The following is a 27,414-nucleotide window of genomic DNA, read 5'->3' on the forward strand; positions in this document are numbered from 1 at the left end:
GCCAGGGTTGGGAGGTGGGGTGCACAAGGCTATAAGGTTAGCCCAGAGTGCCTAATACCCTTACACAGGCCCTGATTGGAAAACCAATAAAAATTAAGTGATTAAAAAAATAAAAAGAAGAAGGAGAGGGGCAGCACAATAATTGTTCTGACAGGGAGAGAAAAAAGCTAGCACCGGCCCGGAAGGCAGGGGCAGTGAGATCATTGAATTTGTCAGTAGGTTCAAGCTGGATGCAATAGTTATATGGAATAAATTAATTTACCCTTTTCACCATAGACCACATACTGTATTCAGAAGTCAGTGATTGGTAATTAGTACTCCATTGATTGCTGTGTCAGTTAAATTGACTAAAAAAGCATCCAGTTTGTCAGTGCCTAAGCCTAATGACTTCAGAATGAAGAAGCAGATAAAAATCATTTAGTCTTTTGTTATGAATAAATTATAGGTTGATGGCAGGCGTACAGAAGGTCTGGAGATCACGGAAATCTTTTTTATTAGGTTACATGATCTTTGGACAGTGGTGCTAAGAATGGGATAAGATATTGGTTCCTTCATATTTTAGTAATGGCTTTAACAACACTAGAAATCTTCAGCATTTATTATTCAGGCTCTTTGCAGTAACCCTTGTTAACTCGTAGGAGTTGCCAAAATGTACGCTGTATGGATTCTGGACATTGTGTCTCCACAATGTACATCCGGCGTCCTGTAATCCCAGTTTGTTCTAACATAAATGGTAAACCTCCTGGGTTTGCTAAAATATGCCCCTCTCCTGCTGTCTGAAGACAATAGGAATGTCCATTGCATTCACTCCCTTCATGTTTCTATTGTTTTTATTTTAAAGAGCCTGGCTGTTTGCCTTCCTCCTCTAAAAAATCTCATGGTATAATGAACATGACCATGGGAATAATTAAACAAATTGTCGGCATGTGTCCCCACAGAAAGAATACCTTTTTTTAAGCAAATAGCTCCTAGCTGAAATCTTGGAAACATTACCAAGGTAAACAGTCAGCATGGAAGATTAATGAGCTGCTTGGCACAAATATCCAGAAAATGTATTGTACAAAAACCTTTACAGGTGATAACAGATAAAATATTGAAATTGTATTTTTCTAAACTTTTGATAAGTCTACAGCAGTGGTGGCCAACTCTGGTCCTCGAGAGCCACAGACAGGCCAGATTTTTTAGGCTATCCACAATGAATATGCATGAGATATGGAGGCAAGGCATGCAAATATTTCTCATACATATTCATTGTGGATAATCTGAAAACCTGGCCTGTTTGTAGCTCTTGGGGACCGGAGTTGGCCACCCCTAGTCTACAGCATATATTGGAAGTATCTTAATCCTATTTTGTTGCGCTCGGGGGTGGACTCCTGTTCTGTGGCAGTACAGGGACTGGCCACAGGGGGTGGAGCACGGAAGGAGAAAGAGGCAGTGTAGGTCTTCACCACTGGAAGCCGAGGTCCCCCCGGGAGGAGCCCATAGGGACCCGGGCCGCTGGGACTTAGGTGGGCCTTGCAGGGTCTCCTGGGAGAATCAGAGTCCAGCATGCCCACAGACACTGGAAGAGCGCTATCGGGTTCGAAGCTGGAAACAGGTTGGAAGAGAGCGAACCAGAATAGTGTTGGTGAGGACAAGGCTAGGGACAGAGCCAGAATCAAGCAAGGTCAGGCGAGCAGGGTCAAAGTCCAAGAATCAGTCCGAGGAGTGGTCAACGTAGCAAAGGTCAAGAACCAGAGGTCAGGCAAGGTCGAAGAGCAGGCTGAGGTCTTTGGCAGGCGGCAGGCAGGCAGGTCAGGAACAAGCTGAGGTCTTTGGCAGGCGGCAGGCAGGCGGATCAGGAACAAGCTGAGGTCTATACCAGAAGTCAGTCCGAGGTAAGACCAGGGAGATGAACAACGAAGACAGGAACAAGCAGGCAAGGAGTAGGTACGAGCAGGAATGGAACTGGAACAGAAGGATCCTAGAACGAGACTAGGAACAAGCAAGCAGGAGCACGAACAAGGGCAATCTCAGGAACAAACTGACCCGATTGCCAAGGCAAGGAAGTGGGGCCAGGAACTTCCTTATAACAAGAGTTCAATCAGGGTGCGCTGTGGAACTAGGCCCCACCCTGGAACCTACATCAGGGCGTCTAGTCTGCACGCACGCAGGGGCGTGGCTAGCTGCTGAGATGTCTAGGCCTGGCGTGAGGCTCGGTGTGCGACTGAAGGCCCGGCAACCGCCGCCGCAGGACGCCGGGGCCTAGCTGGACTTGCAAGGGCCGCGAGGGAGACAGGACCGGGACCCGCTGTGTGACCCCCAAAGGTGAGCGGTCCCCTGCGCGGGACGACCATGGGTGGGGCGCGTAACATATTTTGACCAACTAGAAGACGGCTATTGTTTTTTATTATTGATACAGAAGTTGACACACCCATTTTGCAGCCAAAAAGGAGACTGAAACAAATATCTATAAGGGAAGGGTGAGGGATGAAAATCTTTAGTATTCAGTGCTGGAGCAAATACTGTGGAAGAGCTGAACATGCACAAATAGAGTGAAAATGGATGTTTAATGAGACATTTTGGGACCACTGTGCTCCATGATGTGGAATGAATTTGTTGACTCATTGCTCAATTTCAAACATGCAGTTACACTAGTGACATTGGTACCTTATAGAAAAAGGTAGGGAATAATATGGAGCATGTTCAGGCTATGGTGTCAGTGTGATCTAATGCTATGAAGCCAAAAAAACTTTTTCGCACCTCGGTCTTTTAAACTTCTTTTTTGCACACTTCATGAAACACTTATTCACCCTGGCTCCATAGAAATCAATGAGGAAAACACCAGCATTACAAAGCCAATAAATGATAACCATACCATAGTCCAGTGATGGTGAACTCCAGTACTCAAGTGCCACAAACAGGCCAGGCTTTCAGGATATCCACAATGAATATGCATGAAATAGATCTGCATACAATGGAGGCAGTGCGTGCAAATCTTTCTCATGCATATTCATTGTAGATATCCTGAAAAACTGGCCTGTTTGCGGCAAGTACTGGAGTTTGCCACCACTACCATATTTATTTGTATTTATTTATTTAAAAACTTTTCTATACCGTCGTTTAGTGATATACCATCACAACGGTTTACAAATAGGCACATAAATAAGTTCAAAATAGATTTACTTTAACCAGAGGGTGCCATAGTTGTTCAGATACATGATTCGGTATTATAAACTATATGTAGCTATATGGGCCGATTCAGTAAAATGAGCAGGAGAGCCGGTGCTCCAAGGCAAGCGCCCGCTCTCCCGACGAAAGCCCAGGCCACTCTCCTGGGCGAGTGATTCTGTATGCAAATGAGGGTCCGTTCTAATAAGGAGGCGCTGGGGACACTAGCGTGTCCCCAGCACCTCCTTATTGGCAGAAGCGGCAGCTGTCAGCAGGTTTGACAGCCAACGCTCAATTTTACCAGCATCGGTTGTCGAACCCACTGACAGCCATGGGTTTGGAAAACAGCTGCTGGCAAAATTGAGCGTCCATTTTCCAACCCGCAGGCTGCGGGCAAATTTTTTTTTTTTTTTTTTTAATTTTTGGGGCCTCCGACTTAATATCGCTATGATATTAAGTTGGAGGGTGTATAGAAAAGCAGTTTTTTCTGCTTTTCTGTACACTTTCCCAGTGCCGGCCGAAATTAATTCCTGCCTTTGGGCAGGCGTTAATTTCTGAGAGTAAAATATGTGGCTTGGCTGCACATTTTACTTTCTGTATCGCGCGGGACTAATAGGCTCATCAACATGCATTTTCATGTTGAGGGCGTTATTAGTTTCGGGGGGGGTTGGACGCACGTTTTCCACACTCTATTATTACCCCTTACTGTATAAGGGGTAATAATAGCGTGTCAAAAACACGCATCCAGACGGGGGCTAACGATGCGCTCGGCCTGAGTGCACCGTACTGAATTGGCCTGATAGTTTGTCATTACATCTCTCACCTCAATTTTAAGAGAAGAACTATTCTATAAATAACGAAAAAATGTATAAAGGAAAATATAGAAAAACATTGTTGAGTAGGTTGCTACCACACAGGCTGGAACTAAATAAGAACCCACTTTGCATGTCTATAAAATGATAATGAACCTCATGTATATTGTAATGAGGCAGATAATACATTCTGTGCTGTGGAATAGAATTTGCATAAAATCCTTCATGTGCTCATTATTAGCTTATTTATCAATAGTCAGACTCTCAGAGATCCTCTTTCCAAACTCAGGATAGTATGCTCTCCTTTATGTAAAAGGCAATTTGTGTGTATATGATATTTGTTTTGATGTGGCAGGTATGCACATGCATAAGCTATGTCTGTGCATGCAGAATGTGTACTATCCTTGCCTCTTTACATACTGATGTACCTGTGGTAACTTGGGCTAACCCCCTTGACCTGTTGTAGTTTCAGCTAGGTGAGTGGAACTGGAAGCCCCAGGGAAAAAAACCCTATATGGATTTTATTTTTTTTGCATTCTGCAGCAGCTATGGGCTCCTGCCTGTGCTTCCTGCTTAGGCAAGCGATCCCACTACAGCCACCATATATGGTAACTTGGGCGATAATGGCTTGGAAAACAGTCAGAAGGAATAAGGAGGCAGACTATGGCTGTTCCCTTTGTACAATTTATTTACAGTGGAAAATGAAGTACAAAGCAAAACAAACAAATGATGTAGCTTACCTTATAGTTCAGGTTGCACAGAGCCATCACACTTAGCAGGTTTTCTCATATAGTGTCTTCTTGCCTGCTTCTCAGGCCTGTCTAACCCTTCTGGGCCTTGTCTCCTTATAGTATGGTGAGGGGAGCCTCCCTTCACCCAGAATCCCTTGTGGGGCTGATCCTTAAGGAGGACCAGGGTTAGGGTTGCCAACTGGCTCCAGATTTTCAGGTCAGGTTGATCTAGTCCTGGTTTTACTCCCCTACACGCAGATACTTATAGTCTTGCATTTTTTAGGGAATGCAATAGGGAAATCAGAATAAGTCCCAGCAGGCATTGGGGTAAAATCAGGACTGGATCAACCTGTCCTGAAAATCTGGAGCCAGTTGGCAACCTTATCTGGGGTAGATAGTTGTGACCGGTGCCTTAAGTTGGGTTGAGGGAGTTTCCGGTATACTCCCTCACAGTGCCCCTATCAAACAGAAGCAGCAGTGTGCATGGAGGTGATATACATACAGTGGTTGATTTTTTGAAATGAAAGATTCAAAAATTAAATAAGGATGAGCACTCGATGAGTTTACCTGGATTTCAGCAAAGAATTTGACACTGTCCCACATAGGAGGTTTATGAATAAAATGAAAAGATTGGGAGTGGGTCACAGGGTGGTGCAAATTGGTTGACTGACAGACAGTGGTGATAAAGGGAACCTACTCTGAAGAGAGAAAAGTGAGGAGTGGAGTGTCTCAAAGATCGGTTTGGGGCAGGTTCTGTTCAATATCTTTGTGAGCAACACAGTGGAAGGGTTAGAAGGAAATGTTTGTCTTTTTGTGGACCATACTAAGATCTGCAACAGACTGGATTCACCTAAAGGAGCAGAAAGAATATAAAATTGATCTAAAAAAAAAGCTTGAGTAGTGGTCAAAGGTTTGGCAGCTTGGATTCAATGCCAAGAAGTGCAGAGTCATGCATTTAGGGTACAGAACTCCAAAGGACCTGTATGTAATGAGGATGAAAGATTGATGTGCATGGACAGGAAAGAGACCTCAGGGTGATAGTGTCTGATGATCTGAAGGCTGCGAAGCAATGTAAAAAGGCAGTGGCTAAGGTCAGAGGGAAGTGGGGCTGCATACAGAGAGGCATATCCAGCAGGAAAAAGAATGTGAGATGCCCCTTTACAAATCCTTAGTGTGGCCTCATCTTGAGTACTGTGTTCAGTTCTGGAGATCGTACCTCAAAAAGGATAAAGACAGGATGGAAGCGGTACATAGAGAAAGGCAACCAAAATGGGGTGGGGGTCTTCATTGGAAGACTTAAGAAATGAGAATGAAGGACTTAAATATGTATAGTCTGGAGGAGAGGAAGGACAGGGGAGATATGATACAAACTTTTAAATACCTGAAGGGTATTAATGATGCACAAGAACTGAACCTTTTCCAATGAGAAGACAACTGTAGAACTAGGGATCATAAAATGAAGCTCCAAGTAGGTAGACTCAGGAACAACGTTAGAAAATATTTCTTCACAGAAAGGGTGATGGATGCATGGAATGCCCTTCAGCAAGAGGTAGTGAAAACAAACACAGTAATGGAATTCCAAAGGGTATGGGATAATCACAAAGGATCCCTAATGGCTAAAGGATAGAATTGATGAAAAGTGGTAACCTGTGTTACCTGGGGTAACCTGTACAGTTAACCCAAGTAACACAGGCAGTTACTACCCTTAGCAGAAGGCATGGGGGTAATCTGCATGGAGTGGCAGTTACTACTCTTATCAACTTGTTGGGCAGATTGGATGGACCACTTGGGTCTTTTTCTGCCATCATTTACTATGTTGTTCTAGATTCTAAGAGACTGGGAAAGAACAGACCTATTTCCAGTCCACAAGGGTGAGAAAAATGAACACACACACACACATTTTAGTTTAATATCAGTAGTGGGCAAAGGAAAAGATACACAACTGATGGATAAATTAGTTCAATAAAGCAATTGGGATACAGGATCATAAGCAATATGGTTTCACAAGGGAAAGATATTGCCAAACAAAATTGATAGATAACTTTGATAAAGTCACCAGATCAGTAGATGAAAGGGGTGAAATATATGTGGGCTATCTGGGGGTAGATATTTAAAGCTGGCCGTGTAAGTAACTGAGCCAGTTAGAGCTTATCATTTCTTGAGGTAAACAGTCAAGGCCTGATTTTCAAAAGGTTACACGCACCGGGCCTATTTTCAAAAGGCCCGGCGATGCGCGTAAAGCCCCAGGGCTTTACAGAAGGAGCGGGGTGGAGGCAGGGCGGGGGCAGGGTCAGAGGCTCCAAGCACAGCGGCCATTTGCTGCTGTGCTTGGAATCGTGCACCGGCAGTTGGCCGGCACACACAACTAACTTCAGCTCCAGGGCTGAAGTAAGTTTTGTAATAAAAGACAGAAAAAAGAAAAGGTAGGGGGGAAAGGGCGGGGGAGGTAGGGGAAGGGATGGGAAGGTGGGGTGGGGGGGTAAGGAAGTTCCCTCCGAGGCCACTTCGATTTCAGAGCGGCCTGGAAGGGAATGGGGGAAGGCAGTGCGGCTCGGAGCGGGCTCGGCGCATGCAAGGTGCACAATTGTGCACCCCCTTGCGCACGCCAACCCCGGGTTATATAACATGCGCGCGCCTTGAACTTGAATTGCCCCAACCTCCTTTGCCCTCTGAGGGCAGCGTGAGCAGTGGGAGGAGTCCATTGTGCAGGAGCTCCAGGTTGGGGCAGCCTAAGCTTCCTGAAGCCAGAAAAAGAGACTGGCCAAGGAAGTAATGCTTTACTTTATCATCCTTTATTTTGCTGCACTTTTTTGTAAATAAATGCGCTATCACCTTCTGAAATGTTTTTCAGTGAGAGTGCTCCTTTGTTTTATAGCCTGCCTTTGACTCAAGCAATGTATTTCCTGCAATTCTTCCTGAGTCAGATGGTCTTCCTCCTCCTCCTCCTCATTCTCTTGATGGGTCTCTTCCGGAGAAGGCATGTGTCTGTTTAGTGCAAGGTTATGTAGCATCAGCAGGCTAGAAAGATCTCACACACTTTAGAGGAGCTGTAAAGAAGGCACCCTCCAGATTTTTACAGACAGCGGAAGCAAGTTTTAAGTAAGCCAAAGGTTCTCTCTATGACAGCCCTGGTCTTACAGTGTGTCCTGTTGTAGCGACACTCAGCTGCAGTTCATGGGGTGGCAATGGGGGATCATGAGCCAGGTTTTCAGTGGATGGACTCTGTCACCTGTAGGAGAAGACACAGAATCAGAGTTGCATATACCTTTTGGGTTTGCATACTGGCACAGCTCACAGGGCTAGATTACAGCTGCCCTGCATAGCCAACCTAAATATAAAGGTGACAAACGTTAGCAGGGAAATGGGTAGGTGATATAAGCGGTGCATGTCTTCTTACCTAGAGGCCATCCCCCAGTGATGTGTCCTTGCTGGAAGTGGTCATGAATTCTTGAATGTGAGAGAATGTAGGCATCATGAGTGGATCCTGGAAACCTGGGCACCACATTCATGATGATCCCCTTGGCATTGCAGACCACTTGCATATTTAAGGAGTGGAATTCCTTGTGGTTGTGGTACGTGGCCTTATCTCCTCCTGGTGCCCTTATGGGGACATGAGTGCAATCAATAGCTCCCAAGCCTGAGGGGATGCATGCAATTTGATAGAACTCTGTCATTATTTGGTGCTGTTCCTGTCTTCTGGAGGGGAAGGAGATAAAGTGTCGTGTTTTCCTCATCAAGGCAGCCTGGTTTCCTTGTTAAATCTGAACCTGTGCATTACTTCCTCCTCAGACAGATCCAGAATCTGTGACTGGCATTACAAACGCACATAAGCCAATGATTTTGCGCGCAGAGGTTTGAAAATTTGGCCTTAAATTTAGTTATTTAAGTCTAGTCTTTCTCACTGCACGTCTAAAGTTATCTGGGTACGTGTACCAGGATAACTTAAGCCTTAAACTGCTATATTCAGCATATAGCTGGTTAAGTAGATGCAAAACTAAAAAAAAAAAGGTTTGGTGGGAATTCAGGCCTGATCCTGCAGCCCCCATCCCAGAAAAAGTTTGGAAATAAGTGTGGACTATCACCCAATCCCGCAAACCCAAGCCCACCAATTTTAAAAAATGAAAAAGCAGCTGTAGTGTCCTGAGGCAGCACCCCCTCCCCCATGATATTTTTGGACAAATCTCTGAACCCCCTCCTGCCCCCATCCCACCCACACCCTCTACCGACATCCCGAAAACCTCATCCTGGAAGCGTAGAATATTTACATTACTATTACTGTTTATATATAGCAAGTTGTTTTTATAAATCAAAGCAAATTCAACTTCTGCCTCTCCCCCTGAGTTATTCTGTATGAGTGACGGGTGGGCCTCTTAAAATATAGATTTCTCTCTCTCCATTCTCTTTTTCTACTCTCATATAATTCAGACTCTGTATATTTTTCTGCTAGAGAAGAGCATGTTTTTCAAATACATTTAGCAACATACAGAGTAAACGGATGGCTCCAAGTCATTCTGGACAAGCTGAACCATTCTAGTTCTCCCTGCTTTTCTTAGAAAAATTGGAGCCACAATTCCCTGCGCATAGTGGAGCAAAACCTATACTGCCTTTGCTTGTCTCTGGTGATCTGGAGATATCTTGTACCCCACATGTTCTTGATGGGGGATTGGGGGTGTAATGAACCTCAATAAATTAGAGAGAGATTGACCATTTGGTTCAGAAACAACCAGATGGCATTTAGTTAATAATTTTTTAAATAAAATGTTTATTAATACAATTATTAGAAAGAACCAGCTAGTATTTAGAACTAATTCCTTAGTCTCAGTTTGTTCATGTTTATCATGTGGGTTTGTTTTATTTCTAAGTTCACACATTTTACTCCTGCTCAGGAATCATTAGGCAAATGGCATAGCAATTACACAAGTTGTAATGTGTTTATGGCTTCAAGCTGGGTTTTTTTTTCAATTATGAGAGGAAACATGTTACCCTATCCCCTACTAGTGAAAAAAGGAAACTACGTTTAGATTCTTAATGAGGAAGCTAAGAAAAATGTCTAAAGTCTTCTTCAGGACTGGTGAATCATTTTCTTCTAGAATGAAATTGATTCAGCATTTTATTGTTAGAATACAAAACTCACAGTGCCCAGCTGGAGGAATTTAAAAGCCTGAGGTGAAGCTGCAGTCTGTAATCTAGACCACGCATTTTGCCAGCACAAGCACCCAGCACAGTGGGGATTATTGCTACTGCAAGCGAATATCCTGGGCCCGATTTGCAAAGGGACTTATGAGCATTACACCCTGTTTCATACATTTAAGTGGCATTTTGAAACTCAGGGGCCAGTGCAAGAAAAAGTACACGTAAGAGGGGAGGCATTGCGGGGGCTAGAGTTCAGAAGGGGATATAACTGATGTGCACAACTGTAGATTTTAAAAGGTAAGGAGGTCATTTTCAAAGGAGTTACACGTGTAAATGAAACATACTATCGTAGTAATTTTCAAAAGCCATTTACCCTCGTTAAGTGCCCTGAATGCAGATAAACCTATTGACAATTCAATAGCAATTTTCAAAAGCCCACTTGCACAGATAAAGTGCATTTACATATGTAAAACCCAGTTTTAAGTGTGTAAATGCTTTTGAAAATCAGACCCTGCATGTGTAAGTTACCCTGTTTAGAGCAAGTGTAGCTTTGTACAAGTTAGTGTGCACACTTGACCAATTACCCAAGGATTTCCAAAGTGAAGTTAATGCACGTGCTTTACTGCTATGCAGGCTGTTTATAAAATTAGCCCTTCTTAGGGCCAGGTTTTAAAAAGCATTTACATGCTTAAAATTGTAAATGCACTTTACCTATGTAAGTGGGCTTTTGAAAATTGCTACAGTATATGCCATTAAATTATCCATCGGATATTCACATGTAAGTGCACGTTACACGTGTAAATGGCTTTTTACAGTTGCTTCAATAGTATATTACATTTACACATGTAACCCCTTTTAAAATTACCTCCATAGATTTTATTTTATTATTCACAAAAAAGCCTGTCTTAAAATTTTCAATAGAATCATAAATAATAGCTAATAAATTTTGCATTATTGTTTTACAAAAATGTGCCATAACTCTGAATTTCCAGTTTCTCCTGGACTTTATAGTACTGTTGTACTTTTGCCTTTAAGGGATGGAACCAGAAAACAAATCGGAAGCCGATCCAAAATGCTGATAAGCGAAGGGAAACAAGCGGATCGGTAAAAAGCAGCCTTTATTAGGTTAAGCCCGACTCTGGCCGAGTTTCGCTCACATAGGAGCTGCCTCAGGGGCTATTGTTGATGAGTGTCTTCAATGTAAGAGGATGACTGAACACATCATTAAATCATACAATCCAGGCTGAGCAACTTGGTGTTGTAAACTTCAAAATGTAGTTTTATCACACGATGAGATGAATTGGGGTACTTGCCAGGTTCTTATGGCTTGGATTGGCCACTGTTGGAAACAGGATGCTGGGCTTGATGGACCCTTGGTCTGACCCAGTATGGCATTTTCTTATGTTCTTATGTTCTAATACTCTTTCCATGTGTTTATAGCAATGCATGTCATTTTCGCTCAATGACATGCCCAAGATTGTTCAACAGAATTTTACTTAGACGCCGTGTTCTCCTACTGCGGCTACATAAGGACTGCATTGCTATAAACACATGGAAAGAGTATTTATCTCATCGTGTGATAAAACTACATTTTGAAGTTTACAACACCAAGTTGCTCAGCCTGGATTGTATGATTTAATGATGTGTTCAATCATCCTCTTACATTGAAGACACTCATCAACAATAGCCCCTGAGGCAGCTCCTATGTGAGCGAAACTCGACCAGAGTCTGGCTTAATCTAATAAAGGCTGCTTTTTACCGATCAGCTTGTTTCCCTTCGCTTTTGCCTTTGAGACAATGCTTACCAGATTTTGACTAATCAGAGGAACTATTTTGACTCAAATCCAATGGTAAAAGTGTGAAAAGGAAAACAGAACCAATTTCTCACAAAATAATTTGTAAATCCAGAAATTTTCTTTTTCCACATGTTTACATAGGAAGTTCAATGCGTACATATCTAATTTATAATCTAAAGCATTGTACCTTGCTGTCTGTAATGTTCTATGCAAATAGGTGTTATTTTCCCATCACTTTACAAGTGAATTAATTATAGAATACAGTGGAATTAGAATTGTAAAACTAATAAAGACACCGTATAGTTCTGCATTTAATGAGCACATAATATTGCATAGTTTGAACCATGCATCATGTTTATATACTGTGTTTAACACCATATGACAATGGTGCATTGACAGGAATAAACACTACATCTTATTATTAAGGTGTTTTCCAGAGTCAGTTTTGCATAATATATGAATAGGAGGAATGGAAGGGAAAGAATTATCTACTCTTGCTGTCTTGTTGGATTACAAATTGGATTTGATTACAAATGAGCCTTTATCTGCACTGTTGTTTCCTCAAGAGATCAAACGTTGTTAAAAGTCTTATTCAAAAGCGCCTAGCCATGATTAAAAAATGACTGTAGAATGCAATAGCAGATAAGAAGCATAAGGCCCATCTAGTCTGTTTCCTTTTACAGTGCCATAGGCCAGTGTTTGTCAAGCCAGTCCTGGAATGTCCTATAGCCAGGCTGCTTTTCAGGATATCCACAATGAATATGCATGCGACAGAGAGCATACAATGGAGGCAGTGCTTGAAAGTCTATCTCATCATATTTGTTGCAGATATCCTAAAAGAATATTCTCAATATATTCTTTGCAGATATCCTATCCAGATTAGCTAGAGGTTACCCCAGGACCAGCCTGAGAAACAATGCCATAGACCACAGTTGATTTCTGCCTTTCCTTTCTCTTTTTTACAACTAAGGATCCTCGGTTCATGAGGTAAAAATCCTACAGCCCTTCATCTATAAAATACGACATAGGGCAGGCAGGAAAAACACCAATGCAGGTTTCTTGTCTAGAGAGATGCTCCTAGTACAAGCAGGCGCTCACCCCAGCAAGGCTGAGCTGAGCTGAGGGGGAGAGTATGTGAGGGAGTCTACAGGAAACTCCCTCAGACTACCTTAAGGGACTGGGCACAGTTGTCTTGCCTGGTCTTCCTTAAAATCCAGACCCACAAGGAATCCTGGATGAAGGGAGGAGCCCCTCACCAAAGTATGAGAACTCAGGTCCTAGAAGGGTTAAACAAGGCTTGGGGAGCAGGCAGGAAGCCACTGTATGAGAAAACCTGCTAAGTGTGATGTCTCTGTGTTACCTGAACTTTAAGGTGAGCTGCATCATTTGTTTCTTTTGCTTTGCACTTTGTTTTCACTGAAAATAAATCGCACAAAATGCCTTCTGGCTGTTTCTAAGCTGCTATCGGCCAAGTTACCACAATGTGAAAATATGGTATGTATCATAGCCAGTGCCAGCAGCACTGTCCATAATATATTTGGGGTTAGAGTTTTTGTCTAAAAAGTGTCGTCGTCCCCGTCCCCGTCCCCCCCAGCAATAACCATTCAACATAGAAAGATTGGATTTTTTTGTTAACTGTACTACTAAGGCTTACAGTTTGGGGTACTTTTGTTTATGCTTCTACAGCTCGTATTTCTTATTCTATATTTCATATTTTGAAAATTATTCAATGAGTCAGTTATCATGAATCTGTCACAAGATTGCTACATGAAGAATGCACTCACAGTGATAACATTTTAGTAAATATTAGGCAGGAGAATTTTCTAGAGAGGTCTTTTTTCGTTTTTTTTTATGTATTGTGTCTGATAGGTTTTAGCAGCTATTTTTCATTTTGTGTCATATATCTTCTATAGAAGATACATAAAAGACTTTTGTTGGTTTCATTGTCGTGTCTGTTTTTTAGCGACCATGTGGCACTTGAAACATTCGAGCCGTTACAGTAAAAACAGGAGAGTGGCCGATACAGGCCACTCTCCTGTGCGTGCAATTCTGTCTTTAAATGAGGCCCGGCGGTAAAAACAGGCAAAAGGAGGCGCTAGGGACACTAGCGCGTCCCTAGCGCCTCATTTTGGCCCGGAGCGGTGGCTGTCAGCGGGTTTGACAGCCGACGCTCAATTTTGCCGGCATTGGTTCTCGAGCCCGCTGACAGCCACGGGCTCCGAAACAGACGCCAGCAAAATTGAGCATCCGGTTTTCGACCCGACAGCCGCGGGCCGACTTCAAATTTTTTTTTTTACTTTTTTTACCCTTCAGGACCTCCGACTTAATATCGCCATGATATTAAGTCAGAGGGTGCCCAAAGAAATTAGCGCCTACCTTTGGATAGGCGCTAATTTCTGAAAGCAAAATGTGCGGCTTGGCTGCACATTTTGTTTACTGAATCGCGTGGGAATACCTAATAGGGCCATCAACATGCATTTGCATGTTGCGGGCGCTATTAGGTTCGGGGGATTGGACACGCATTTTCGGCCCCTTACTGAATAAGGGGTAACGCTAGCTTGTCGAAAATGCGTGTCCAATGGCGGGTTAACAGTGCGCTCTGTCGGAGCACACTATACTGTATCGGCCCGATTGGAAGGTACACTGTATAAAGACAATATGCTCTGTCTGCAAAGCCCTGTCTCCCTGGCTTTCACACACAGGCATGGGTGGGCAGACACACACACATACACACATACACACACAGAAACACAAGCTGCCACCCCACACAAAACAAAGACAGATGCACACACACACACACACACATACTAATATAGACTCACACACACACACTCATGTTCTCACACAAACATATACACACATACAGTCTCCTATACGCACACACATATATACAGGAACACACACATAGGCAAACATAGAAAATTCAGTGGCTCACACAGAAACACATACACACACAGGCTCCCCCCACACATGTGCATACACACTGGCTTCCATGCACTCACACACAAATACACACACACACACACAAAAGCTCCCATAACACAGATATACACACACCCACACTTACACAGGGTCCCACAGACATATATCCATACACTCACAGACACATGCACACATACAGGCTCCCACATACATATACAAACATGCAGGCTGTCCCATACACATATGCACACACACACATACACACTAGGGATGTGCAGAGGGACGCCGTACGTTGCATTCAGGATTCATATTCGTCGGGGGGCAGATACGTTGCATTCGGCAAGGGGGCCCCCCCGATACATTTATAAGTTAATTATTATTCGTTTCCCAGCTAAAATTAAATTAACTACAAACCCCCACCCTCCTGACCCCCCCAAGACTTACCAAAACTCCCTGGTGGTCCAGCAGGGGGTCCGGGAGCCATCTCCTGCATTCATACCCTCGGCTATCGGTATTCAAAATGGCGCCGATAGCCTTTGACCTACTATGTCACAGGGGCTACCGGTGCCATTGGTCAACCCCTGTCACATGGTAGGAGCAATGGATGGCCGGCACCATCTTATGCCATTTTGAATACCAGCAGCCAAGGGTGTGAGTGCAGGAGATGGCTCCCGGACCCCCTGCTGGAGCACCAGGGAGTTTTGGAAGGTCTTGGGGGGTCAGGAGGGTGGGGGGTTTGTTTAAATTGGCTCCTTTAGGCGGCCAAATAATTCGACGAAGATTCGTTGTATTCGTGGGGAATCGCGATATGTTTCGCTTCCCCACGAATACAACAAATATGTCCCTATTCGTTGCGGATTACCAATTTGTAGGGAACGAATGCACACCCCTAATACACACACACACACACACACACACACACACACACACACACACGACCAATTATCTGTCATTCAGGAAGAAAGTATAGGCATGGCTCTACCCAAGAACATAATAGAGCCGGTAGTTTGTTCAGGTTTTTGGTTTTATTTAACTATGTTGTGTTGATTGTTGTATAGCTTTTATGATTTTGTGACTATGTTATGGTGCTGTGAACCACTCTGATCAGTTTTTCTGTATGTGTGATTTAAAATAGCCTGGAAATAAATACAGGTCCTCCCCACATGCACATACATGCACATTCACAGAGGCTCCCATTCACACATGAAACAGGCTCCCCCATACACATATGCACATGTACACACACAGGTCAAAAATCAAACATGCATACCCTCTGATATGTAGACATACTACTCAATCAATTCAGAGGAACTCGGCAAAATCTTATGCCCACACCTTAATGTTTACATGATTTTTTTTTAACAAGTTTTATAACATAACACTGCTATGTGACCTTCCTACACATTCAATTAAAAAACATATTACATTCATTCATTAACCTTCATTCACACCACTCATACCAACCGTACCAAATATCACTTAAAACATTCTCCCATGAACCTCACATTACTAATTTGTCATAATAATGACCCAGACGTTATTTTACCACATGTATATGACACACATGATAACCCACATATTACATATTAATATGTTTTTAAATTGAATGTGTATGAAGGTCACATAGCAGTGTTATGTTATAAAAATTGTTTAAAAAAATCATGTAAAGTGTGGGCATAAGATTTTGCCGAGTTCCTCTGAATTGATTGAGTAGTATGTACACACACACACACACACACACACACACACACACATATATATATATACAACAAACCCTCATTCACACACACACATGCAGGCTCCCACTCACGCATACACATACACACAGGGCTTCTGCCTGACCCCTTCTTCATCTGATGTGCGATGGCATCTTCGGCAGCCCTTTCCTTCTTTGGCTGCTGTGGAATGAGGTCCCTGGGCGGCCATATTCCTCTTTGGCCACCACAGATTGGACTGCACTGAGGCCATAATGCAGACCACTTCAAGCCACTAAAGGATAGAGTCCCACAGCGGGCAGTGATGTCTGATACACTGCAGGGTAGTTTATAGAGAGGTTCTCTGTGCTTCTATATGCTTTGTTAATTTACTTTAAAAAATAAAACAATATATATCATTTTCACTTTTGTTTGATTTTAATCTGCATATCTGTTACTGACCAGACAATCCTAGCAATGCCAGGCATTATTTGCCACGTGTTTCAAAATGTGTCATGACTCTCTGGCCCCCAACAGGCGAGGAGGGAGGATGCACCAGAGGTGCTACAAGTCTGTTCTCCTCCTTCTCCTCAGTCTTCTCTGTCATCAGAGCCTGTGAACAAGGGAATACGGGTGGGGCAGGGAGGGCATGAACTTGGGATCACTTGAGTCAGCAGGGAGTGAATGCAAGGAATGGGAATCATGAGAGGGGAATGAGTAAGCCATGGGAAGGGAGCAGGGAGTTAACTGGGGAAAGTGAGGGCTTTGTAGGTTGGGAGAGGGAGTGAACTAGGGGGGAGTGAAGGATTTGTTGGTGAGAGATGTGTACAAGGGGTATGTGAGGGGTTTGTGGGAGGGAAAGAGTGACCTGGAATGAGTGAGGAGTTTGGGAAGGGGGGGAAGCATGAATGAACCAAATGGGGATCATGAGGGGGTAGATGACATGAAATATAGGCCAAACTATAAATAGCTAGAAACAAGCTGAATAAGAAGAGTACAAAATTCAACATTTTTATACTGTGATTAGAAATGCAAGAAATTCACCTGCAGAGTATACAAACAAGCATTAATTTGTTTTTAAAGGCTACATAAAAGGAATGGACAAGTGAGAAAAATTTTCTGATTAGAGCAAAAATGGTGAATATATTTGATCCTTGGCCATTTAACTACAGCCTTACAAGTTCAGACTAGGAAAAATGGCAGTGATACTTGCTGAAGGTATAGTTAAACTCTGAAAAGAAAGGAACTAGGAAAAAGTGAAAACCACATGTATTACCATATGGATGTTATACTTGTAAACTGGAAGAACTACTGAAATATTTTTATTCTCTTCCACCAAATATATTCTGTGGTCTACAGAGAAAATATCAGAAATCATTTAGTGCATAAAATATTAACATTTCATTGACCTTTTATTACCTCCTATGGCAGAATCCAGTGAATAAACAGCCAACTAATCTAGTAGCTACAAAGTTAAAAGTTGTAGTATGCATGACAGTAAAGTTGTCATCAAAACTTAAGGAAATATTAACAATCTACAGTCAAGTATGTTACATAAAATTCTCATTTGAGCTGATTAGAAAAAGCTCACAACATTTAGAAAGTTACAAGCATGCTTTTGACTTTATTGATGATAAAACAGGAAGTGTTTTCAAAATTAGCTGAAAGCAAGAGTTATCAAATTTTCATACATCTTTTATATTTTTAAATCAAATTTTCATACATGAGAAACTTTTTAATGGTTTTATATTAATGAGAATAAAGTATATAGAATCTTGCTGCAATAAACTTGGCAGAAAATTCTATGCCGGCTTGATTTAAATGTGGGGACCCACCTTGGATTCCCACTGGGCGGCCATAGATCCCTGTCCTGTTAAGTGATAGCTCATGAGACAGACCATTTTCTGCAGCACCTCCCCCTAAGGCTGTCTGCAGTGGTTCAGTCCCTGCCCAGAAGAGGGGGGTCAGAGTCTTAGTGTGTGTGGCCAATTAAGTTTGGGTTTTGAAGGGTAAAGAGCTGTTTGTTTGCTGTGCTGTTTGTTGGATAAGCAGATTGCTCAGTTCCAGTACACCCCTTGCCTGGTAGAGGGGTGGATAGACAGGACGTTAGTAAGTTTTTCCAGGATTCACTCGGTTTTACCCCAGGTGAATCCTGATCCTGCTGGTGAGGCAAACCATGTAACTGAAGGATAGGAGGGAGGAAGACCCGTATGTACTTTTCCAGCCAGTGAGAGGACTACAGTGATTTGCTGAAGAGGTTTTTTTGTACCATCCCTCTTCAATGTGTGGCTGGGATGCAAGAGCCCTGCTGGTATTGAATTAAGAACCTAAGAGGTCAACTGCAGTGGGGGGACCCCACCAAGATCTCTGCCCTGGGGGGAATGCAGGACATAAGCTGGGAATATCTGAGACTCAGACTGCTGGTACAATATTGTTTCGGGATTTATGGGAGCCCACCAATAGACTTAATTTCCCGGCTGTGACCCTTATCCTAAAGACACATAGTACCCAGATAGTATTGAAAAATACACTTGCACAGAGGGAAGAAGAGATTGTTTCCCATTTATGACACAGATTGATCCCAGATGTGAAGTAAAACAAGTGACACATTGATTGGACAGTTATTTTAATTTCTGCAAATCAAAGTAAAAGTTAATTTGAACACCCACCCTGTAGTCCTGCCTGTTCCTACAGCATTAACATCAATAAAGGAGACAGTAGTACACCTCTGAGGGATTGTGAGGCAGTGTACAGAAAACTCCCTCAGATTACCTTAAAGGACTGGGCACAGTTGTCTCACTCGGTCCTCCTTAAAATTCAGACCCACAAGGAATCCCACGTGAAGGGAGGAGCCCGTCACCAGTCTATAAGACCTGAGGACATAGAAGGGTTAGCGAGGCCCCGGAGAGCTGGCAGAGAAGTACCATATGTCAAGACCTTTATGTGTGAGAACTGAACATAACCTGAAGCTAAGGTGAGCTGCGTATTCTGGTTTTCTGTTGACTTTCACACTGTAAATAAAGTGCACCCTATAAAACAGCCAGAGTCCGTCTCCTTTTCCTCTGGCTGTGCCACGCGGCTACCACTTGAGTTACCACAAGGACATATTTACACCTCCTGGGCTTTAAAGGTTAACCCTTTCCCCCACAGAAAGAATCTACTCCTTGGGACGTGGTAAAATGGGGAGGTGACAAAAGAAGATAGCCCCAGATATAAATATTTTTGTGTACCCTCAGGAGACAGTACTTTCCTCCAAAAAAGGATTGCATAATGTCTATAACATTAATTAGAGACTATTTTTTTTTTTTTTTACTGGGAAAGTATTTTCCATGCTGTAAAAACTTTTTCAGCCAATGAAAGCTCAATAACACTTAACTCAAATGATAGATGCGTACAAAGGAATTCATATCTGCAAAATGTTGTGGCATGACTATGCATTCGCTTTATCATATCACACTTCATAGAGAATTGCTCTGAGGCCATGGAATATATTTGGCGGAAATGAATACAACTTTTTCAATAATTCCTCCAATGTACAAATGTAATAGCCATATGGTAATATGTGGTTTTTATTTTTTTCCTAGCTCCTTTCTTTTCAGAGCTTAATTATGCTTTCAACGAATATCACTGCATTTTTCCCAGTCTCAACTTGTTAAGTTCTTGGTTAAATGGCCGAGGATCAAATATTTTCACCTGTTTTGCTCTAGTTGGAGAATTTTTCTTATTAGTGTAAGATATATATATATAGAGAGAGAGAGAGAGAGAGAGAGAAAGGTGTCAGAAAGTGAAAGAACAGGAGACACCCCATGCATCCAATTATGATTAAGGGCCATTTTTTTCTCTTCTGTAGTTTGTTTATCTTTATTTAGTCTAGACCCACCACCTCTTTCATTTTGGCTTAGGGTGAGATCCTAGAACTTCAGAAGATGACTAAAAATAGGCTTATCACCTTGTAAAATTAAGGAAGTCAAGTCTGGTGGCATGAATGAGATGACAAAAGGATTTTCACAATAGAAGATAATTGGGCTGTAGGTAAAGAAGTGAGAGGGATTAAATGAGGTTTGTATTCAAAATCAAAGTGCAAGGGTATGGTTGAATGATAGAGAGGTGTTGAAGAAGAGGGTGAAAGTGTGAATGACAGTGGACAAAAAAAGCACAAAGGAGATGGCAGGGAATGATCACGGAGAAAAAATAAATACAATGATAGCACTAATATCAGACATGCTTCCAAATATATGTTTCTAGAGCTATAAAAGAGAAAACAAAAAAAAAACTATTTCAAAAGATAAGAACACCCTTTAAACAAGAGTTATAAATAGTTTTAATACAATTTATTTTTGTATTTATTAATGCAATGATTACCAGTTAGATTATGGCAATTTTGTTTTATATTATACTTTAAACATGTTTGCCTAATCAGACAGAAGAGGACATCAATGCTATTTAAGTCCTGTATCACATTTTTGCTCAGTTGCTATCATGTCAAATTGCTATGACTTCCTTTTCCTGTGTACACCTGCATATTTTATGATCATAGATAAGCAAGGAAGTTGTGGTTTGTCTCGTTTATACAGCTTGAATGTTAAATGTCACTTGTTTTCTTCTCTGCAGAGAGCAGGGGACACAATCAGTGGAGACTCTGAAAGGTAATTTAATTTTGTGTATGATGTTGAATTATATCATGAACTCTGTACAGATTCATATCATTATTGAAATTTGCTACGATTTGCTTAATTGAAAGAGGGCTAATATGGTGCACACAGTACAGCCATCATTTAACTTTCTCCATTAATGAGCTGGAAACCAATTTGAAAACTTGAAAAATAGCCTGACTTTAGTTCTTGTTAATGTATTTAAAACTGGTTTCTAATGCATTACTCAAGAGTAATTAAGAAGATGGTACTATAGACCTAGGAAAAGAGAAACTAAGGGTGATCTATAATGATAATGGTGATGATAGCTTCTGCATAAAGAAACAGAAGCTTTATTATTTTCTGTTACTTAATTTTTAATTTTTTGGGAAAAATGATGACATAAGCAAAAGGTCATGTTAATGAAGTTTTTTTAGGGAAACAATATTTAACATATATTTGTGTGTGTGTGTATATATATATATATATAGATAGATAGATTGATAGTTACAATTTATTTTATTTATATATTGTATTTTAAAAGGATTTATTACCCGCATTCTACAATAGATCAAAGTAGGGCACAGTCAAACATTCATAAAATCATTATATATAAATTGAATACAAACAAAATACATCAAATAAGACCAAAAGACTAAATAATATACTTCATACTTATTGGACAACATGTTCCAGCCAATAAGTATGGGATAGATTATCCGGATCTTATCCGGATGAGTAAATTATACAGATAAGTCTTATCCAGCTAACTTTCAAGGGATATTCAGCAGCACGGCTATGCTGCTGAATATCTCATAAAAGTCACTAGTTAGCCGGATAAGTCTTATCTAGCTTTTAGACCTGCTATTGAGCAGGTCCATCTTATCTGGTTAACTTAATCAGATAAGTCTGAATATTGCCACTTATCCAGCTAAGTTAACCGGATAACTCCTCCGGCTGCCTCTTAGCTGGATAAGGTGCTACTTATCCAGCCTTGTAGCACTGACTATCGGGCTCTGTATTTTTATATCCTTTCTGAATTCCTTCAGATCTGACACTAAACAAAGGCATTCATGGAGCAGGTTCCATAGGTCCAGCTCTGCCACAGTATACATACTGTCTCACTAAAAATACTGTATGTAAAGACATCTAAATTAGAATATTACATTTTCCTAGAAAAATCTTCATTGAGATGACCTATTTTACGTGTCTGCAGTATGTTTTATGGAACAGCTGTATTTTTGTGAAAACAGCATGCTTGAAAAAGTAATTTCATTTATCCCCTGGTGGTTTAATGTTCAATGATATCACAAGATTTTAGTAAATCTATGCTCTTATTTGGAGGAGGAGAAAGGATCCCTGGGGTTTCATATTCCTCCAAACTATAGCAAAAAAAAAAAAATTACACCAAAACATTACAAATCCTTTGCTTTTTTTTTTTTTTTTTCCCTCTGCACTACCATTTGCTTCACAACTTTTGCATGTTAGGTGCAATGAGTCTTGGCCTACAATATCAACCCAGAAAAAAAAGATATTTGGTTTCTAGTACTGTAGGCAAAATTTGGCTTCTTAACCTTTTAGATCCTGCTCATTGAAGGAATTAGTTAACTAGACCCAAATATGGTATAAATATGGTATTAAAAAATTTGCAAGTAATTAAAAGTATATGAAAAAATGTTCCACTTGTGGAACGTTGGTACCTAAAAGGTTAAATTCAGTGTCAAATGTTGAAGACCTGAAAAGCAAAATGCAGTTAAAGTTCTAAACTGTAACATTCCCTTCAGTCTGAAGTATTATTTTCCCTCTCTGTATATAACAGGTAAGACCCCTGCTTAATGCTGTTGGAACAGTGAGAGATAATTTATTTGTTAACAAATAGAAGGCACCAACAAAATCAATAGAGCTGGCATCTGAAGATTCCAGGACCTGTTTATCAGTTACTGCTGATCTAATCAACAGTGACAGAAGAAAACTACCAGTGAATTACAAAAGATTATCCGTAGTATTATTACAGTGAATTATTATTCTGTTATTGGCAGCATTGTTTTATTTCTCTAGGTGACTTTGCCTAAATTAGCAACTTAAATCAGAAATACAAGACAAATTATATAAATCATGTAAAATAAAACAAAGAGAGAAAATTAGGGGGAAAAGGGTAGGAAAAAGTCAATAATTATTGAGCAATACTAGTCAGATGTCTTAAAATAGCAGTTTACTTGTTTCTTGGCTCTGTTGCTTTCTCTTTGTTTCTTATTTTCACTGCTTTCTCTTTCGCTCAAATATATTTTATTTCCTATAGTTTCACACTTTTTTTGAAAACAGGATGCGCTGCTTTTTAATATAGCCATATACCCATTTTAAAATGTCTTTTCTCCCCCCCACCCACTGTATTCCTGTTTGACATGGATGCATGCATCCACTGAGATCAGCCTGCCAGCTCCCTGATTTACTCAGCTTTATGATAGTGGGAGGGAGGCTAAGTAGGAGGAATTTTCAAAATAATACATTTTCCTCTTCAGCCTTAAAATATAAATCTGAATGATCTTTTTTTAACTGCCAAATGAATTAGCTAAACATTTTTGGCTGACTTGAAGTAAAAAGTTTACTTTTTACTCAGGGACTGGATTGAGATTGATAAAATTTCAGGTTTCACCCAGATATTTATTTATTTGTTTGTTTATTTATTTATTTAGAGACTTTTATATACCGGTATTAGTAGGGACATCATACCGGTTCACATTTGAACAGCAGGTTTGAAAGTACATATTAACAGGGAGAAAGAACTGGAAGGGGGATAACAAAATGTAGCTTAACAACAGGCAAACATAAAAAGCTTAACAACAAGCGAACATAGAGCTCCTTAATATAAGGCATATAGAATAGTCTATATTTTCTGGGAAATCAATCCAATTTCTCTGGATGAAATTCAAAGACAATCCAAACATGTATCTGATACGTAGCCAAAAAGTACACCGAAAGTGAATCCAACAGTCTGACAAATTCCACTTCAGATTTTCCTTTAAAATAAGAAAGAAAAATGTTCATAGAATAAATTTATGAAACACTGACGTTTTTTGCAGGTTTGTTGAATTCTTTGCCAATCTACTTTGAAAGAAATGTGCATGCACATCTGCAGTCTTCTTTACAGAGGCATGTGGCAGCAGGCCTCACTAGTCACAGGACCAATTTACATTCCGCTTTCAGACTCCTTTGCTTAACTGCTTTATGGAAAAAAAAAAAAAACCCCCAAAAGGGAAAACAGATTATAGAAAACTACAAATGGAATAAATAGTAGAGATGTGAATCGGAACCGGAATCGGTTCTGATTCCAGTTCCGATTCACATCGTGGGTTTTTTTTTCATCCGGCCCGATCGCGGTTTTGTTTATCAGCTGCGCCCGAGCCGATAAACAAAAAACCCACCCCGACCCTTTAAAACTAATCCCTTAGCTTCCGCCACCCTCCCGACCCCCCCCCCCCCCCAAAAAAACTTTTTACAGGTACCTGGTGGTCCAGTGGGGTCCCGGGAGCGATCTCCCGCTCTCGGGCCGTCGGCTGCCACTAATCAAAATGGCGCCGATGGCACTTTGCCCTTACCATGTGCCAGGGTATCCTTGCCATTGGTAGGAACACTGGATGGCCCGTGCCATTTTTAATGGCACGGGCCATCCAGTGTTCCTACCATGTGACAGGAGCCGGCCAATGGCACGGATACCCTGTCACATGGTAAGGGCAAAGTGCCATCGGCGCCATTTTGATTAGTGGCAGCCGACGGCCCGAGAGCAGGAGATCGCTCCCGGGACCCCACTGGACCACCAGGTACCTGTAAAAAGATTTTGGGGGGGTCGGGAGGGTGGGGGAAGCTAAGGGATTAGTTTTAAAGGGTAGGGGGGGGTTTAGGGGTTATTTTTGTGTGCCGTTTTCCCGCCCTCCCCCAAAACGATAAGAGAACCCCCACGAACAATGTCATGAGGTTTTCCTATCGTTTTGGGGGAGCCCCCGATTTCTGACGATTTTGAAAATATCGTACAATATTTTCAATCGTCCGAAGCCCGATTCACATCCCTAATAAATAGTATAAAGTGAGACTAAGGGGTCGATTATAAAAGGAGTGGCATTCACGGAGCAAGATGCCAGTGGCCAGTAGTTGGTGTTCCACCTTCACGGAGCGGAAGGATGGAGGGCTGCTATCTCCAAAAAAAAAACAAAAAACAAACAAAAAAAATAAAAACAGGGGTGGGTAAGAGTATGGGGTAAGGGTGTGGCCTACTGGTTACAGCAGTTGCTACCCCTAATTGAGCTGGACGTTCACTTGGATGCGGATACGGCGCTGCTCTCTAAATTGGTGGTGGGGTGGAGGGGAATTAGGGCTGGAGGGTACTGGAAGCCAGTATTAACAGGTGGGAGAGAGAAAAAAGGGGAAAAAAATGGATAAAGTGCGTAGCTTGCTGGGCAGACTAGATGGGCCATTTGGTCTTCTTCTGCCGTCATCTCTATGTTTCTATGAGTGCGCCCCCATCCATGTGCACGTGGACGCAGCTATTTTATAACACCCGCGCGTCGGCTCGCACATGCTATAAAATACGATATCCGCGCTCACATCTGCAGCCTCCTCCATGCTTTGGGGGGGGGGGTGGCGACAGGAGTAGGGCTTCCCCATTTCACTCCCAGTCCGCTCCAATTAAGGAACGGACTGGGAGGGAACTTCCCTATACTCCTACCTAACCTTCCTACCCTTTCCCCTCTCCTCCCCAACTCCTAACCCCTTCCCCCTTCCTAGCTACTTACTTTTTTGTTGAAAGATCAATTACTGCTCCTCTAGATCAAAAGTAATCTCCGGCGCGCACTTCCCCGTCACAGCGTTGAATGGCGCTGTCCTGGCCCGCCCCCCCTCTTTGGGCCCGGCACTTCTGCACGTAACGGGGATTATGCGCATGGCTGAGCCCTTACGAAAGTGCACGCAGCGCGAGCAAGGCCCAGCCATGCACGTACCCCCGCTTTTTACGTGCCTGGCCTTTTTAAAATTGGCCCAAAAATTATGTAAAAATACTTGAGTGCATTAGGATAACTGATGTGCATTTCTTAAGCAGACTCTGCAAACAGAAGGCAGAATATAAAAACAGACTTCACAAGCCAAAGGTATTGCCCTGAATTCATTTCGTGCTGTAGCCTAAATTAGCATTTAGGGGCTGATATACTAAGGCATTTTCCCCATTCTTTGTCTATCACAAAAATAAAGTTCAGTAAATCAGGTCCTTCAATATCAAAAACTGTATTGCTTGACACAGAATATTTTTAAAGTGGGAGAGTACTGGTTTTCTAAAAATAGTTTGGTTAAAAGCAATGGCATTTCCCCTGACTGCATGACAATTTCAGTTCCTTAGTGAGGTTTAACCATGAAGTAAAATGTGTCTGTGATCATAAAAAAAGCTTGCGGCTTACTGCAGCTTTAAAAATATGAGCCCATTGCATCAACCTTCTTTCATTGTCTTTTTTTTTTTCATGCCTAGCAGCTTTTAATTGCTGCTCATTACTGGACTTTCAAACTCCAGCAGCCTTTTAGTCTGTGTAAGCCATCATTTTAATTTCCTTTATCTCCCCTTCCAAAGCCCCTTTCAGAACCTCACACACCAAAACCCCCTCCAATCCTAAGAACATAAGAACATGCCATACTGGGTCAGTCCAAGGGTCCATCAAGCCCAGCATCCTGTTTCCAACAGTGGCCAAACCAGGCCATAAGAACCTGGCAAGTACCCAAAAACTAAGTCTATTTCATGTTACCGTTGCTAGTAATAGCAGTGGCTATTTTCTAAGTCAACTTAACTTCTCCTCCAAGAACTTATCCAATCCTTTTTTAAACCCAGCTATACTAACTGAACTAACCACATCCTCTGGCAACAAATTCCAGAGTTTAATTGTGCACTGAGTGAAGAGGAACTTTCTCCGATTAGTTTTAAATGTGCCACAGGCTAACTTCATGGAGTGCCCCCTAGTCTTTCTATTATCCGAAAGAGTAAATAACTGATTCACATCTACCCGTTCTAGACTTCTCATGATTTTAAACATCTCTATCATATCCCCCCTCAGCCGTCTCTTTTCCAAGCTGAAAAGTCCTAACCTCTTTAGTCTTTCCTCATAGGGGAGCTCTTCCATTCCCTTTATCATTTTGGTCGCCCTTCTCTGTACCTTCTCCATCGCAACTATATCTTTTTTGAGATGCGGCGACCAGAATTGTACACAGTATTCAAGGTGCGGTCTCACCATGGAGCGATATAGAGGCATTATGACATTTTCTGTTTTATTCACGATTCCCTTTCTAATAATTCCCAACATTGTTTACTTTTTTGACTGCCGCAGCACACTGAACCGACTATTTCAATTTGTGTTGCTCTTCCACCCAGTCTCAAGTTCCCCCCACATTCTCTCAATCATTTTCTCCTGTGATTCCCTCACTCTTCTTCATTCACTCATTCCCCTCTAAACCCCTCACTCACCATCCTGTTTCCCAACAGGATGGTGAGTGAGGGGCTTGCGGGATGAAAATGG

At 41.8% G+C, this 27,414-nt stretch overlaps 1 protein-coding gene across 1 annotated transcript in view; it reads left to right on the forward strand.

Annotated features, from left to right (window-relative positions):
- Nucleotides 1-27,414, forward strand: part of LOC115094680 (connector enhancer of kinase suppressor of ras 2-like) — a 334,885-nt gene that overhangs the window by 204,454 nt on the left and 103,017 nt on the right. The window contains exon 3 of the mRNA XM_029607932.1: nt 20,850-20,884. Coding sequence (XP_029463792.1) covers nt 20,850-20,884 — 35 coding nt within the window. The remainder of the gene's footprint in view (nt 1-20,849; nt 20,885-27,414) is intronic.

This window comes from Rhinatrema bivittatum, chromosome 6 (genome assembly GCF_901001135.1).
Source record: "Rhinatrema bivittatum chromosome 6, aRhiBiv1.1, whole genome shotgun sequence".
Taxonomy (NCBI): Eukaryota; Metazoa; Chordata; class Amphibia; order Gymnophiona; family Rhinatrematidae; genus Rhinatrema; species Rhinatrema bivittatum.